Source organism: Ursus maritimus, unplaced genomic scaffold (genome assembly GCF_017311325.1).
Source record: "Ursus maritimus isolate PB19 unplaced genomic scaffold, ASM1731132v1 scaffold_6, whole genome shotgun sequence".
Lineage (NCBI taxonomy): Eukaryota > Metazoa > Chordata > Mammalia > Carnivora > Ursidae > Ursus > Ursus maritimus.
Genome location: NW_024426774.1, coordinates 75,479,625 through 75,496,545, shown reverse-complemented (window position 1 = coordinate 75,496,545; position 16,921 = coordinate 75,479,625). Strand labels below are relative to the sequence as shown.

General features: G+C 49.0%; 1 protein-coding gene across 1 annotated transcript in view; it reads left to right on the top strand.

Moving 5' to 3' along the window:
* Window positions 1-15,437, top strand: part of CRACDL (CRACD like) — a 52,904-nt gene extending 37,467 nt beyond the window's left edge. Inside the window, exons 7-9 of the mRNA XM_040623565.1 lie at window positions 12,433-12,605; window positions 13,618-13,762; window positions 14,612-15,437. Coding sequence (XP_040479499.1) covers window positions 12,433-12,605; window positions 13,618-13,762; window positions 14,612-14,751 — 458 coding nt within the window. The 3' untranslated portion in view covers window positions 14,752-15,437. The remainder of the gene's footprint in view (window positions 1-12,432; window positions 12,606-13,617; window positions 13,763-14,611) is intronic.
* The last annotated feature ends 1,484 nt before the right edge of the window (window positions 15,438-16,921 follow it).

Sequence of the window (16,921 nt, the reverse complement as noted above, 5' to 3'; positions counted from 1 at the left end):
CCCATCAGCACTAGGTGTTGTCAGTCTATCTGTCACTTTTTTTTTTCATCCCGATGGATGAAAACGTCCTCTTTAATCAGCAGATCCTGGCCATCCTAATGTGGATACCAGGAAGGTATGAGAGTCTTCTGGTTCCCATCTGGGGCAGGGTAATGGACTGTAGGAGATCAGGGTCCTGCTCCGCTTTGCTCTAAAACCTGGCAGTGCAGCAGTCAGGTTCGTACAAAGGTGCAGCCCACTCCCGAAGGTGTGGAGGGGCAGTGCCATCCACCGTTCGTCTGCCGCCCTGGTGCCACTTCAGAGTGCATGAAGCACTTTTCTCCAGGGCAGCTGTGAACCTCGTGCGGGGACTGAAGCCCCCTGTGCGCTTATGGAAAGGCTTAGGACAGTGGGAGAGAAGTGCGCTTGAAGAGGGAAGGCAGCATCTCCATGACAGAAGCAGGCGAGTGTCCTGGGCAGGGGGTGCCAAAAGCCTGAGGGGTGAGGCCAGAGTTGAGGACTGCAGGGGCACCAGGGTGGCAGCCCTGGGAGTGCACATCCAGATACAAGGCAGGGGCACTGGCTGCTTGCAGGGAGGGTTCACAGGTCCTGGAACAGGGGCATCAGCCCAGTTCGGGAGTTGGACCACCTGGTCAGTCGGGCACTCTGTGTCAGCCAGAAGGCATCGTGGGCTCTCCAAGGCTCCCTCAGGGTGGAGGCTTGGAGCAGCACTGAGATCATTGGTTCCCAGTGCTCACTGCAAATTGAGGTCATCACCCCCACGGGTTCGGGTTGATGGGTGCAGGGGGAGCGCAGACAATGGGAGTGTTAAAGCCTCTGCAGGTGATTCTAATGTGAGGCCAGCGTTGAGAATGCCTATTCTGGGGCAGCACTTTCTCAAACTTACAAATGTTTGTGAATCTCCTTTAAATGAAGATTCTGACTCTGATGAGGGCAACGCTCCTGGTCTACAGACAGCATTCAAGTAGCAAGGATCCAAATCTGTGTTAACCACCATGGAACTGTTAGCCTCACGTGGCTGTTTATTTTATTTATTTATTTTATTTTAAGTAAACCCAACGTGGGGCTTGAACTCAGGACCCCAAGATCAGTTGCATACTTTACCGACTTGAGCCAGCCAACCCCACGTGTGGCTGTTTAAATGTAAACTTAAAGTAGTTAAATTTGAAAAATCAGTTCCTCAGTCACCCTGGCCACATCCCAAGGACTCAGCAGCCCCGTATCTTATGACTAGCCTGCAGCACAGAGATCATTTCCACCACCGCAGAAAGTTCTATTAGATGGCACTGTTTGCGGGCAAGTAGCAGCTTCCTGACGTCCTGTAAGGGCTGTGCTCTTCCCATAATACTTTCACCTGTTTGTCTGTGTGTGTGTCTCCTGCACATCAGCTTCCCGAGGTCAGGGTCTGCGGTGGATTTACCCACCACTTACGCTCAGGATACAGGTAAATAATGACAGTAATTGTTAATGTATATTAGGCACCCACTAAGTGCCCACAATCACATTAAATGCTTTACATGTTAATTTCCAACAATAATCCTATTTTATAAATGGGAAGGCTGAAATGCAGCGAAAAGCCCTTGCCCAAAGGAACACAGCAGGTGACCCGTGGAGGGGAGTGGGTACCATGTAGCCCTCCTCTGCAGCCGAGTGCACTTCACTCTTATGCTGTTCTGTGGTGGTTCTCAACCAGGGCCGACGTCGTCCCCCAGCAGACGTTCGGCAGTGTCTGGAGACATACTTGACTGTCACCACTGTGGCGGGAAGGAGCACTGCCAGCATCAGTGCAAGGTGTCAAATATACCACCATGCACAGGACAGCCCCCAACACCGAAGAATCATCCAGCCCCAAGTCTCAGTAGTGCCCAGACTGAGTAACTATTGTTTGCCACCCAATAAGTTATCATGGGGAGAGGATGGTGTATAGGAAAGTGGGGAGTCACATTCCTTAACATGAGATGGTCTGTGATGTAGTGAATGAAGAGTAAAGACAAAGCCTATGTTCAAATGCCAGCTTCGTTACATATTGGCCATGTGATCCTGGACAAGTCCTTGACTCCATGCCATCCTGTGCTCCTGTCTCTGAAATGGGGATTGAAAAGATTCTTACATTACAAGGAGGCTTGTGAGGGTCATTAGGAATATGATATTGCTGTGAAAATCAAGGCTGAATAAACCCTAGCCATGAACATTTCTTGGGTGGGGAGAGATTTCTCTACGTGTGCAGGGGGAGCGAGGAAGGACCGAGGGATAAAAGAGGAAGGAAAATCTAAGCCCTGCAGACAAGGGCCATCCCTGAAACTAATCACTTGTTCTCCAGTGGCTACTTGAGTCAAATCTTGCAGAATTCCAGCTGTCCCTGGAAAGCCACAAGGAATCCAACGTGGGGTATTTGTGGACATGCTGACTTATAAGACAGTGCTGTGTAATAGGGTCTCACTACTTTTTCTCCTTCCTCTGCTATAGCTCAAAATTAGTTTCTGATCAACAGCGCCTTTCCGTCCCCATATCCTTATAAGGTCCTAGTTCCGTCACCTGGCAGGGAACAGACAACAGCTGTCTCCATGCCCAGAGGTGGACTTTGGTCACTGCCTTCTGCTTAGAAGCTGTTTTAATTGCACAGTGGCAGGTGAACAAATGGACTTCCAAGCTTGTGTATCACAACTTTATGTCCTTGAGCCTGTCTCCAGCTTCCTGTGTCACCACTTTGAGATGAGGGGATCGGGCTGGACAGCTTGGGGATGTCTGTCGGCCTTGCCATGTGGAGTGCTGGGCAGCTGCGCCTAGAGTTAAGCAAAGAGCCTGGCAACGCATCTTACGCCTGGGGCGTCCCCAATAAATGTGCCTGCACGTGACCAGGTTCCCGACCTCACCCGTCCAAATCCAGATGTGATTCATGCATTGATTTTTGTTTATAAATGCTTTTTCCCAGATTTTTTTAACCTATGAACAACAGAGCCCTAAAGCAGTTATAGCTAGTGCTGTAACAACAACAAGGGGGGAAAAACAAAGCAGACCCCAGGCCCCCACTGGGGAAAAGACTCACATGAATTGCTCCCATGGAGGCCTGTGTAAACCCCTGCCCTTGGACAAGGACTGACCACTCCCCCCTGAGGAATATGCTATGTTATCAGACCCTCATAAATGCTGACATTGGGAAACCCTCTGACTCCATTGACCCTTTCCCCAGGCCTGAATCACTTATAAAACCATGATGCCCTGAGACTTACCAGTATTGTTTGATCGAATGTGCCCCACGTGGGTGAGCAAGTGTGACATGCTCCATGGAGACTGTCCATGATACCAGGAAAAAGGGCACAGTCTTGGCCCTCACAGGCTCTCGCCTCTTAGGATATAAACAAGCTACCAGGACTGTTTAAAACAATGGTGGCATTTTTTTTTCCCTGTCGTGCGGGCTTAAAGATTGTGAGAGAGGAAATCTGTAGGTCTGAAGATGGGTTTCTGGAGCTGGGGTGAGGAGGAGACCCTGTCAGTGCCTCCTGACGTTGGAGTAGGGAAAAGCGGTAAGGACAGTTTGGCCCTGGTGGCCAGGAAAGAGGCTCCCAGACACAGCTGTTACCTTCTTGAGAGCTCCATTTTGCCATGAGGCCGTGAAGTGAGTGTTTGGAGAGGTATGTTCTCTGCCCTTGATGATCCGTGGAGTCTTATTTCGGAGAGGAAATGGAGGAGATAGGCTGGGTGAGGGGGACAGCAGTAGGAAAGGCAAGGGGTCCAAGGACCTCCTGGTGCTTCTGAGGGCCGGGGGAATGTGAAGAGGATGGGAAGGTTCTGCTGACGAGGGAGGGGACATCCTTGGGAGAACCGTGCCTAATTGCAGTGTGGAAACAGCTCCGTGGTGCAAACTTGCCTTGTTTCTGTATCTGGACAGGGAACTGGACTCTTCTTCCTTGCGATCCAAGCACCAAGTGAGTCCTGATTCTCTTAGAGTATTTCTTGTGGGTTGTTTCTGTTTTGTTTTGTTTCGTCTGCTTTTTACTGAGGACTGATACACGTGCAAAGAAAGGCACAGATCATATGTGCGCAGCTCGATGAATGTTCACACACTGAACACACCGGACAAGAAACTGAATGAGACCAGTACCCCCAGGGGCCCCTCGTGCCCCCTGCCAGCAGGCTCTGGAACTCATTCCTGGATGGTGGACCGTGTGTAGCTGTCGAGGGATCCCCCTATTGCTGACTGCTCTTTCAGAGGAGCCTGTGTGCAGTGCCCTGGAGAGAAGTGTTAGATTAGAAACAGCCTTCCTGTCTGCGGGCTCAGCACTTGTCTCGGCCTGCTGCCTCGCGGGCACTCATCAGGTACAGTTGGTTCTCATTATCTAGAGTAGTTATGCTCCATAAAGTTGCCGTGAATCCTGAATTAGCGAATACCGAACCACTGCTCCTGGAAGAAATAGAGGAGAAATCAGTTAGCGAGCCTCTGGCACTTTCTCAACTGATTGGCCCATAACCTTGTTTTATGTGTGTTTCTGTTCAAAGACACCGTATTGTATGTATTGTTGATTAATTACTGTCCAACTCACAGCCTGCAAAACTGGAACTCAGGCCTGAATGAAGTTCGTCTGACAAACGTATTTTCCCCGCGAGGCACCTCATGGTCTTCCTGTGCTTGGGAACACTGGACAGCACTGTAGCGGTAGATGTGGGGGGTATTTTAGACAGTAAAATCATTAAAAAAAACCCCACAAAAATGCAAAAAATGTGGCACTAAGTTTACCGCGAAAAGGACATTTGTTTATAGTATGAGAGCAGAAACAGGAAAGAAACAGTCCCCTTGTTCAGCATCAGCTGGGACCATGCTCAGCCAGATATTCAAATTTTTCACTGCTCTGCCCATGTCTGCAGATGACCAGGAAGGGTCACAAGAACCAGTTTGGGCATTACAAATACATTTTAGTGAGGAGGCGACTTTGCAAATACGGAATCCACAAACAACGAGGACTGACTGTGTTGGTTGAATGAGGAACGGACGGAATGGCAGTGAGTTTGATTTGGAGGTAGACGTGAACACAGCCCCATGTCACATCATTCAGAACAGGAGCTCGCTCCCTGAAAAGTCCTTACTGCCCGAACGCTCCGCACAGTTTTGAGACAGATGTTCATATGAGAATTAACAGCCCAAGTTCTACTGTAAGATCGCCCAGCCTGGCTCATGGACAGAACCGGTGAGAGCGACTGCAGACTTGGCCAGCATGTATCAATCAGGCACCGTCTCTATAAGCTGAGACTGACAACCGATCAATAAATGCTTTAAAAAAAACACAAAAAACCCAAACCCTCACCTTTCATCTAAGAAGCCCGGCATAAACCCTCAGCATACGTGACGCCCCCCGTATCCCCAGAGTCCAGGATCCCACCCGCACTGCAGCAAACCAGGGCCGTGGCAGAGGACCTGGAGGGGAGACGGAAACGGAGGACGTTTGGTCTGTTATTGGAGCACCTAGGCACTGTTCTGGCTTCAGCTAGTTGTGATAGAGGTTAATGATGCATGCAGTTTAGACCAGAAATCTCAGAGCATAAACTCAGGCCTCTCCTTCCACAAAGAATGTTTTGAAAAGCTGGGAATGAGCCGTTGATACGTATTTTTAGGATGACAGCATAACGGAAAAAGATTCGAAGGAGCGTGCCAAAGTGTTAGCACAGCTCTCCTGGGTTATTGATTTATGGGAAACTTTCTTCTCCTTCTTTATACTTTTATCTGCTTTCTGAATTTGTACAATGTGCACGTGTACTTTTATAAACAAGGAAGACATTTGTGAAAGGGAAAAGATTCTTAAAAATTGAGGCTTCAAAAATGGCAGCGTATGCTAAATTTTCTAGTGGCGTAAGAATCCCACCGTCCTGCTGTGTGTTAGCTTAGGGCAGAAATGTGCTTTATTTTTCTCAGCTAAAGGGCAGGAAACCCTGGTAGTTTACATTGTACAGCTCATTGCCTCTCACTCAGAAGACAGTCTTCATGACAGCTCCCAGCTTCCAGACTCACAGCTGTGTCCTGCCAGTCACATGGGGTGTAGGCCACTGAGTCCCAGCCTCATCCCCTCAGTGGGTCATTACAAAAGTCTTTCTGAATAAAAGAAACACTACCCAAGGCAGAATTGTAATAGGCACCAAAAGGGAAAAAAAAAAAATCACTGTCCAGTAAGTCAAAATGAGGTGATAAGAGTCGTCTGCCCCACAGAGGACCAATTGGGTTTCTCTAGAAATGGTGTAACATTGAGGATTTTGTGAATGGCTAATTTTAAGTCTTCCTGTATACAAATAGCTTGGTCAAAATGGCAAACGTGGGTCCAAAAACTGTGTGGTTTTCTTCCCCATTGTATTTAGAGTTGGCGGGGGGAGGGGTATTTTCAGAGTGGTATATGTAGTAGGCTCCCGGGAAGATGGATGACAGTTGGGCTGCCATCTTGGGCAGTGCGTAGCTGCGTCAGAGCCTGCCTGCCAGCAGGCTGTCCACAGTGCATGGCGTCTACAAGAAGGAACAGGCTGCTTGCTGTTCTAGAGAGAGTGGCTCCGGTGGGCACTGTGTTGCTTAGGCCAAGCTCCTCCATGACACAGACTGCATGGCTTTGTTCAGGCCTTGCTGGCCTTTCCACTCTCCCCAGCCCATGAGGGGCACTGCAGACCCGGAGATGACCAGGACAAGGCACCTGTCCTTACGGTGTGCTTCATGAGGAGACAAGGACACGCACAACATCAGGATGTAGTCTGCATGAACCATCATGGACCATGTCCTTGGGAACCAAGAGTCAGCCTGGCCACCTGGCCCAGCAGAAGGCTGGGGGACAACTCAGTGCTTGCTTTGTTGTCGTTGTTGTTGTTATCACAGGAGAGGACACTGACAAATGGCTTCCTGGCCTCCATCATGTCCTGGCTAGGGTTTGACCAAAGTGTGCACCTCGTCTCAAGTGGGAATCACAACAACAGGATACCAACAGCACCCGCTACGGGGGCAGCTCGCACTCTTGAGCTCGCACGGTGCCAGACGCCCTGCTGAGTGCTTCCCGTGGGTTGTCCCATTACATCTTCACGATCACGTAGGAGGCGTGGATAGTGGATGATCTCGTTCAGTCTGCAGTCACGTCAGGAGAGGTACACATTGCTCCTTTCCTCATTTTGCACTGAAATGGAGTCACAGAAAGGTTCTGGAATTTGCCCAAAAGCACCTTGCTAGCCCGAGGCCTTATTCCTAGACATGGAGGCCCCAGGGCCACATCAGTAGCTGCTCTGTTTCCGGGCCCCAGGGAGGAAGCAGTCCTCATTACCACAGCCTGTTGAACCAACCTGAAGAGCAAGAGCGTGTGGAAATGGACACTCCAACAATAGACGGACTTTTCGAACTAAACCCTTGAGGTGGGACAGCATGTGAAGGAGGAATCTGGAGAAAAGCTAACGTATAAACTCGTAGCCTCCCTCTTTGACGGAATCATATCCTCAAAAGAACAAAAATAACTTTTCCCTACCAAAAGTTGCCCTCCTATGAAATTAGGTTATTTAGGGCAAGCTTCGTGGCTCTCACAGCTTCCTGCATCTAAAGCATTCCGTCTTCCGGAAATTTTACTCCACGTCTGCTGTACAGCAGGTCAAGTTTGCTGCCTTCCTTTCCAGGGGAGATGTGTTTGGGGGAGTCCCTCTCTGTCAGGCTCTCAGGAAAGGAGATCACACAGATACAGACGTGAATTGATGGTTTCCTGTGTGTGAGAAACGTTCCTGGGCTGTTCATTGCAAACCCAAGCATACTTGACAGCTTGCAAAACCTGTTGTCATTTGGGGAGGAGAAACTGAGATGTCAGAGCCCTTTAGCCAAATCCCCAGAAGATTAAGGTTGTCTGTGTGTTGAGGCAGAAAGGAGTAAACAAAGGCGTGTTTTCAGCTCCTTTCATTTAATCTGCTGCCACATCTGTATTATCCTGGGATTAATGACATTTTGAACACGTTTAATCTCAGAAGCAATTTTATGGTTGAACCTTGACCCCGAGTATTCGTGCTGTTAGAGCTACCACACAGGGAGTTTTCTGGCCTTTGAAACCTGCCTTATCCTGCACATTACCTGTGTCTTCATTCGCTTCTCCTCCTTCCTTGTGGAGTATGGCGCACTGCGTATGCCCCGCGGTGGTGCCAAGTGCGGGGAACAGGGGTGCAGACCAGAGTGGCCACCTGGGCCGTCGGCCGCAGCTCACCCAGCTGCTCTGCTGGGCTGGCCTGGGACAGGCACTTCCCGCGGGTTACATGGGCTCCAGGTGGAATCGCGGGCCTCTCTAAGCCATGATAGGCTGGTGGGATGCTTGGTGGCTTTTCTCCCTCCTTCCCGGTGTCTGGAATCTCGCCCCCCCCTCCTGTGTCCTCCACCCATGAGGCTGGCCCTGGACCGTCCTGTGAAAGGGTCTAGAGGCTGTCAGGGTCCTTGTGGCCCATTTGCATTCCTGACAAGGAAGGAAGTGGGCAAAGAGAGAGCACAGAATACAAAGAAAGGCCACCTACTTCCAAAAGAAATAGGAACCAAAAAAGAGAAATGACTGGTGAAAGATCTGGGCCATACGCCTGGCCCAGGTTTGGTGACGCTGCCATTGTAGTTCGCTAAACCCCACACTGGCCCGGCCTGGCACAGGTGCAGCGCTCGCTCACTCCCCTGCATCTGCCCATGAGCCCCGGATGCATGTGCACGCTTACACAGTACAGTCAGAAAGGCGGCTGCGCACGGACAGGCAGATCAGAGGCCAGTGCCCCTTGCCTGCTTGGGATGAAATCTGCCAGCTCGCTCTCACTGTAAGGAAGGAAGAACCGCCCTTGCCAAGCCAGACCTGGTTGCACTGTTTACAAGACCGCCGTTCCCATGAGCACACCGGACAGGAGAACAGGATTTGCCCCTGGTCCAGGGAGATGCCAGCCTTGAGCCTAGTCCAAGAGGGCCCCCAGCCTGTCTGCCCTTGGGGTCCCCAGCCTTGCTGTAGGCCTCCATCAGCACGGCCCCCAGGAATGTTCTACAGAACCTTTTCCAGTGATTTTTTTAAATACCCTTTTTGGCTCAGATAGGGTTCTAGGAATTCATCAGAGCTGTCTTGTGCCCTTGCGATGAGAGTGACACATGTGTCCGTGGCCGCAGGCAGACCTGAGGGGCTGGAGAGCCAGCCACAGCTCTCGGAGGTGCCACTCAGCCTCCAGTTTAAAACTCGGGATGGAAATTTTCTCTCTGTGCACACTGAGTCTTGACAGAATTATTCCGAATATTTTGTTGACTGAAGTAATGAGTTTAAACCCGTAGTGAAGTCCTCTCTCCAGTCTGCCTGTGTTGTGGCAAAGGCTCCTGACCGGCACAAGCGGGGCAGAGCGGGGAGGACGGCACCACCAGACATCTCACTCAGGCCAGGAGAGAGCAGAGGCACGACTGTCACTGAGCGTGAGGAAAAGATCAAAGAAGTGGAAAGCACCTGTTTAAGAAAAAAGTTAAAGTCCAGAAAGACCATGAGGACTCCCTGGAATGACGGATTGAGATTAAAGGATGAGAAATGCAGACTTGCTATAAAACATGGAACCTGTGTGCCTGACAATCACTGGGTCTTCTGGACAAGAGATAAAACATAAAAGAACATCGTAAAGGAGCTAATATTAGAACACTACATGGTGCATAGTCTCTGGAGCGCATCTGTTAAATAAATAAGAAGTTCTAATGACCAAAAGCATAGATCAGTGAGGTAGACAGTGAACCAGCAGATATATTTAGCACTAGGCAGCGGGGCAAATCTCTTAAGAGAGTCACAGAAGAATTAGGAAAGGGAGAGCATGTTCAGCAAGACTGACCAGAGCAGGCTTCATGGAGGAGGCGACATCTGGGCAGACCCTTCATGGGCAAACGGGGATGATTCTGGAACAGGGTGTCCAATCCCTCATCACCTGGACTGTGGCCACAGCCTCCCTTCTCGCCTCCCAGTCTCTCCTCCCTTTTCGATCAGACTTCCTCTCCACACAGCCTCCAGAGCATGCCCTTGATTCAAACCCCGTGGCTCCCCATTGTGAACAGGAAAAAGGCCAAGAAGACCCTTCTCAGTCGGCCTGTGCCTGGTCCTTCAGCCCCTCATGGCCTGCCTGCCCACGGCTCTGCCTTCTGCCCCCTCCACCTGGGAGGCCTCTCCTTGCCCCTCTGCTCAGCCTGGGAGGTTCTTTCTCCAGGTCCCAACCCAGCTGGCACCTCACCTGCCACGTAGCAGTGTTAGGCCCTGGGTCCAGCCAGCACTTTGTAAACTGTAGCGTCTTCCAGTTTCCACCATGGTCGCTTATTTGTATTCAGTCTTTCCCAATAGACTTGGAGATTTTGACAGAACAGATCATTGGTGGTTTATTTTTCCACCTTAACATTTAACACAGTCCTTGCACGGTGCAAACTCTGAAGGGAGGGAGAGAGGGCAGGAAAGATGGAAGGAGGAGAGGAGGCAGGAGGAGCAGGAGAGCAGAAATGTTGAGCTCCGGCTAACAGAAAGGATTGTACATCAGAAGTAGTCTGAGCACATCTGATTGTCAAAATCAAGCATGGAACAGAGAACATTTTGGGGAAGAAGAGATGAAGGGTAAGGGTCGGGAACAAGGAGGAATTCCCAGGTTTAGGAGCAAGAGTCCTGGACAGGGACCTGGAGAGGGAACGCCCACGGAGGACAGGCCTCCCAAGCAAGGTTATGCAGCTCCATCAGTGCTGCGAGGGGGAGAGCAGGGGGAGGACGGGGAGACCCCGGGATTTACCGTTTCAGTGGTCCGGTGGATGGAGAAAGCAGTGTTCATGGTGTGGCCAGGTCAGGAATTAGCTGAAGAAACACAGGCAGAGGCCACTGGAGCAGAGGGTGGAGGATAACAGAGGACTTGGGGCTTCAAGGGGATGGTGAGGCTCAGTGGAGACAGTTCCGTTCGAGCTGTGGGAGAGCCAGGCACTTTGCAAAGCAGCAAGGAAGAAGTCAGCGGCCAGGGAGAGCCTGAAGAGGCAGGAAGGGTCAAGGGATGAATGGAAGAGATGGAGCAGGGCTCCCTGGGGACCAGCGGGGTGGGGGCCCAGGAGCACCCAGGTGAGCGGGAGCCGTTCCCAGCTGTCCAGGCCAGGGACAGGTCAGTGTGTGAAGCCAGAGGCCCTTCCCAACTCTGGCACGAGACTGAAGCTTCCAGAGCCGTGGCTCCTGTCCCCTGCCCTTCCTTGGTGACCCAGGGACGGAGAGAAAAAGACTGCAGGCTGAACTGGAGGCAGAAACTAGAACAAATAGAGAAATATCCTATCGTGGCAGAGGAAGGAATGGCGTATGTCAGGCCACCAAGAACAATGATGCCAACTCATTCCAGACATCTGCATGCATTGCTGCGACATGGACCCTGACCTCCCCTTGCTGACTGAGATGTTGAAGGGAAAGTGGGAAGGGGCCAGGGGCCAGGCATACGGAAATGCCCTTCTGTCTTTGCTTTGTGTGGAGGCAGGCTCGTGGGGAACCTTCGGGTTCAGCGTACTTTTGATATACCTGTGAGAATTTTAATTCTGTTTAATCCATAGCTTTCCTTGAAGAAAGTAAGCTTGCTTCTTTTTTCTGTGGCTGAAGGTAATAAATTTTCATCATAGAAAATATGAAAATACAGAAAAGTTGAAAAGGGGGCGCCTGGGTGACTCAGTCATTAAGCGTCTGCCTTCGGCTCAGGGTGTGATCCCAGAGTCCTGGGATGGAGCCCCACATCGGGCTCCTCTCTTATGAGCCTGCTTCTTCCTCTCCCACTCCCCCTGCCTGTGTTCCCTCTCTCGCTGGCTGTCTCTCTCTGTCAAATAAATAAATAAAATCTTAAAAAAAAAAAGTTGAAAAGAGGGACAGCAACCCACAGTATTACCTTCCAGAGATAAGCAGTGTGGACACGGAAGAGAATTCAACAAAACCTTATGGTTTTTTGAAGACACTATTTTTCTTCTCTCTAGAACATCGAGGAAAATAGCTGTGGCTGGTTTTGGTGTCACTCTCTGCAAAAGGAAGGTTATGGGTACTGTTTTTTTAAAAACGAATAACTGTGTGTCTACAAAACTTCCAAGCAAATCAGGAATCACGTAGTATGTACTAGCCCAAAATGACAGGCTTATAATAAAGAAATCCAATCTATTTATGTACTTACTTTTATCTCATTCCAGAAAATATTCCGTGGGAGGAAGGTGGCTTTAAAATGTGTGTACGGAAACAGCTGTATTTAATATTTTGTGGCTCAGACTAGATGCATCTTTAAGTGAGGAAACCAAGTCCCCTAAAGAAAAGTAATAGTCTCGCCAGAAAGGCTCCCAGGCCCTCTTTCCTCCTCCCTCACCCACCCCGCCCTCCTGCCCTCTGTGCGGTGTTCTGTGCATGGGAGAAGCAGAAGGTGGGACTGGACAGGGCTGGGATGTTTTGCATAACCTTGTGTCTCTACCCCCAGAGAAGGGTCCGCCTGCTGCCGCCGAGGGCCAGCCTGCACCACCCTGGATCACCATTGCTCGGCAGAAGCGCCGAGGGACCTCGGACCAGCCCCCAACCCAGGAAGACAAGCCCAGGGCCCGCACCGTGAAGTCTGAAATAGGAAAGCAAGCCAAGGCGCCCGAGAGAGCCCAGGTGCACAGAGCAAACGCTTTCTGTCTCTGTGGGTACAGGAGGGACCAGCCAGCTAGAGCTGGGGCCTAGCACCCCACACATTCTGAATGATCATCACAGGGACCCTCGCCTGTGATGATTACTGACGCCTGCCCGCTCTGTGTGCGGGGCTGTTAGAAGTGGGTAGAGACAGCCCTCTGCTCCCTGCCTCCTAGGCAACGCAGCTCAGCATCTGGAGAAATGGAACGGGGTTAAAATAACTTCTCCATTAGAAGCGTGGTGACCATGTCAGCAGCTCCATCTCGGCTCATCGTGCGGTGATGGACGAGCCCTGCTTTTGCTGCTGTGCTGGCTGCCTGCTGGGGCTCCGTATTCCTCACCTCGGGCTGTAGGGCTGGGACCCGGGTTTCCACTGTGTGCTCCGGGCTGAAACAGTGTTCTCAAACCCAAGCAACTATGCGTGGAAGCAGGATGAGACCCACAGCTTTTGTATCCCCCTGATAGCCACCATGATAAACCCATAAGCGTGCTTCAGCCGTGTGAGGAAACGAGCCTGAGCCTGCAGTAGGACCTGCTTCCCTTCATCTGAACCAAAACCTCCGTCATACCTCCCCTTGAAAACCTTCATGCAGGCCGCGGGAATTTATGAAGCAAATATTAACCAGTCATCTTGATTTGGGGCTTTGACGTTCATACCGGGTGTTAAAAACCTCAAAACTGTTTCCAAACACAGTTCACCTTGACGTTGAAATGGAATCCCTGCCATCTAGCCTGTGGGGCTGAGGCCAGGTGTAGGGACAGGGCAGAAGCCATGATGTCTGTGTGGGCCAAACACCAGGCCGCACGCTAACCCGAGTCTGCCACTCTAAAGGCCCCTCTCAGCAAGGGCACAAAGCAGAGCTCTGCCAAGAAAGTACCAGTGGCACGACTCATCTCTGCACAGAAATGTCGTAGCCCATTGCCTTCGGTTCTGTTTGCCTCTGTGGGAATCTCGGGTGACCAAACAGCGTGCGTCTCTCTTGTGTCTTAATAGGAGCCCGTGAAGCAAGCCGACTTCGTCCGCAGCAAGTCTTTCCTGGTGGCTCCTGCCAAGCCCACTGTGGACCGGAGGCAGGGGACCAAGCTCTGCCTCCAGGAGGGGCTGCAAAGAGGAATCTCGTTGTCCCATCAGAACCTGGGTATGGAGCCTGCAAGCTGTACCAGACACGGTGAAATACGTTTCCGGGATTGGTCCTGCCTCTTTCCATTTTCTTTTCTTTTTCCGAATTATTTTGCCACATTGATGTTTTTGAACAGCTTTTACTGACATGTCATTTAGGTGCCATAAAACTCACCTGTTTTAAGTGTACAGTTCAGCGAATATATATTGACAACGAGAATATATTTACCGACTTGTACTACCGTCACGGTCCAATTTTAGAACACTTTCTCACCCTGAAAAGAAACCTCATGCCCATTTACAGTCATTCACTGCTCCCAGCCCAGGGCTAGGCAACCACTAATCTACTTTCTGTCTCCATATTACTTGTCTTTTGGGGACATTTCTCATAAACGGAGTCATAAAATATGTGTGCTTTTGTATCTGGCTTTTATCACCAAGCATAGTGTTTTCGAGATCCATCTCTGTTGTCACATGTATCCATTATTTTTAAATTTATTTTTCACTGTGGTAAAATACATACAACGAAATTTACCATCCTAGCCGTTCTTCAGCATACAGTCTGGCAGTGTTAGAACATTCACACTGTGGTGCAAACCAATCTCCAGAGCTCCCGCAGTTTTATTCTGAAAGTTTCTCTCACCTCGCTGCTTTGCTGGAACCGTTTTCGAGCCTGCTGTTCTGAAGTCTTTTTATGACATAAATTATTCTACGCCTAAATCTTCTTTACATGTTTACGCATTAGTGGATTTTATGTCTGAGACCACAGTTAAGACCTTGACGTATATTTTAAAGAAACACAAGAGGCTTAAGTGGAAATCCAAACTCATTTCTCATGTTTCTGTTTGTTTTGTCTTCTTTCCAGCAGCTCAGTCTGCAGTGATGACGGAGAAAGAGTTGCATCAGCTGAAGAGAGCCAGTTATGCCAGTGTAGATCAGCCATCCTGGATGGAACTTGCCAGAAAGAAATCTCAAGCGTGGAGTGACATGCCCCAAATTATAAAATAGGCTGACAGCCTGCTGCTACAGAATGTCCACTACCTTGACGGGTCACTGAGTCAGAAACGGCCAGTAAATCAAGGCAAACAAACTGTGAAACTGAAGAGTGATTTTATCATCATGTTAGGGGAGAGCAAGCTTGGGGAAGAGGAAGGAACCAGGCCAACAAAGACAGACACACAGCCACAATCCTGGGCCAGAGGTGCCCTAAAACAAGAACACCATTGAAAAGGGCCGGGAACAAGGCCCTGTGCCCAAAGGTATGAATGTGAGTCTTTGAGAGTTGCCTTGATCAAGAGGGCTCGGACAGGAAGAGAGCGGAAGTGAACCATGAGCCTGAGTGAGAAGCGCCTGCAAGGTCAGCGGAGAAGGTCTTCCGGGAGAACGTGTGTCTGTGCTTCCACCCGAGATCAACCCGTGTCTCTGGTTCTCGTCTTGCCTGTGGATCCCGTCTTCTCCTTTCATGTTTACTCTTAGGCATGACATTTTTGGTAAAACAGGGATGCCGTTTCCAAGAGCAGCTATAAAACCGTCTTCCTGAAGATAGTCACTCTGAGAAGGAGTGGAAGGAGCATAGCCGGGTTCGTCAATTCACAGACTGTTTCCAAAAATAATTTTTAAACTTTTCCACAAGGCGTCTGTGTCCTTGACCATTGCACAATGCATTGCCTGTTCAATAAAAGGTTTCAAACATGCCTCTGTCATATGTGTGAATGTCCTTTCTACTGAAGCTTAGAGAATGTCCTCCAGTGCTGAGTGAAATGCGGTGTATAGAGTTTCAGTGTGTGTGTGTGTGTGTGTGTGTGTGTGTGTGTGTGTGTGTGTAAAATTCAGATTCTCAGTTGGGTTGATTTAGGGTTTTTTGAGATTCTTTTTTCCATTAAAATTTCAGTGTTTATTTTTGGAAATCAGAAGATAATGTAGGTTTTTTTTTTCCTGTTTTCATCTACTTGGTGCAACATCTTAAAAATATAAAATTTCTAAAAAGTGGTAATTCTTTAGCATCAAATTAATCTAACGTGCACATTTCTATTGAAAACTAGGTTATCAGTGTATTAGCCAGGATGACCCATGAATGTAGAAAGTGGAGAAGCCAGCAGAGGAAGAGCATATATTTAGGATCTCAGAATTGTGTCTCAGTTATAAAATACCTCTATTTTTAAAAACAATTCCAATTTTTTCCTTTGAACCAGCTAATCTTCATAGGAATATGTACAGCTGGGAGCACGTAGCCACCCAAATCAGTAAGCCTTTATAGATATTATAATTTGATTTTAGATACCCTGAGTTCTACTTTTATTATATTTCCTATTCTCATGAATAATTAGTTTCCTAGCTGTTAGAACTACACTTAATCTTGATGAACTAGAACTTGATCGAGCCTGCCTTTATTGAGAAAGTCCCTGGACAGCTCTTTTTTTTCCTAACCAGATTGATTTATTAATTTCATTCTCTTAGAGAACATCAATACTGAATGCCACGGTAAATGTGCTCTAAACAAGAACTCTGTCCACCTAGAATTGCTCCAACAGCTTAGACATAAATAATTTTAACTCGAAAAAAAAATTTTGTTGGCTGTTAATATCCTAAACCACCATTTCCCTTATTAGCAGAACAGTTCAGATGAACCATTTTGAGGCCGTAGATTTGACCATAAGATCAAAAGTACTTGGTTCAGTTTATTCAAATAGAGGTTGGTATTCTCTGTGTATTTCAGGACATGATTTCATGCTCTCTGGCACCTGGTAAGTTAGAAGAGTATAGATTTTTAAGACACTGGGAGAATTCACGGGAGGATGGCCCTGTATCTGCCACCCCCACGCATGAAGGTTGTGATTTTCTGCAATCACAGGAGAAGCTGAGACAGTGGCCAAAATCTGGAGATGCTGGATGAAGTCTAGAGTGGCAATGGTGATGGTCCAAGTCTGCAGGGAATTGCCAAGCTTGGTTTTTCTGAGAAGAAACAGGGAACAATTACTGAGTGTCTCCTGTGTGCCAGGCCCTGCTCTGAGTGCATCATACGTATTATTTGTAATTCTGTCCACAATCCTTTGGGAGTAAGTACTTATCTCCACTTTACAGATAAGGAAACTGAGGCACATTAAGGTTAAGGTCTCCTTTTTTTTTTTTTTAAAGATTTTATTTTATTTATTTGACAGAGATAGAGACAGCCAGCGAG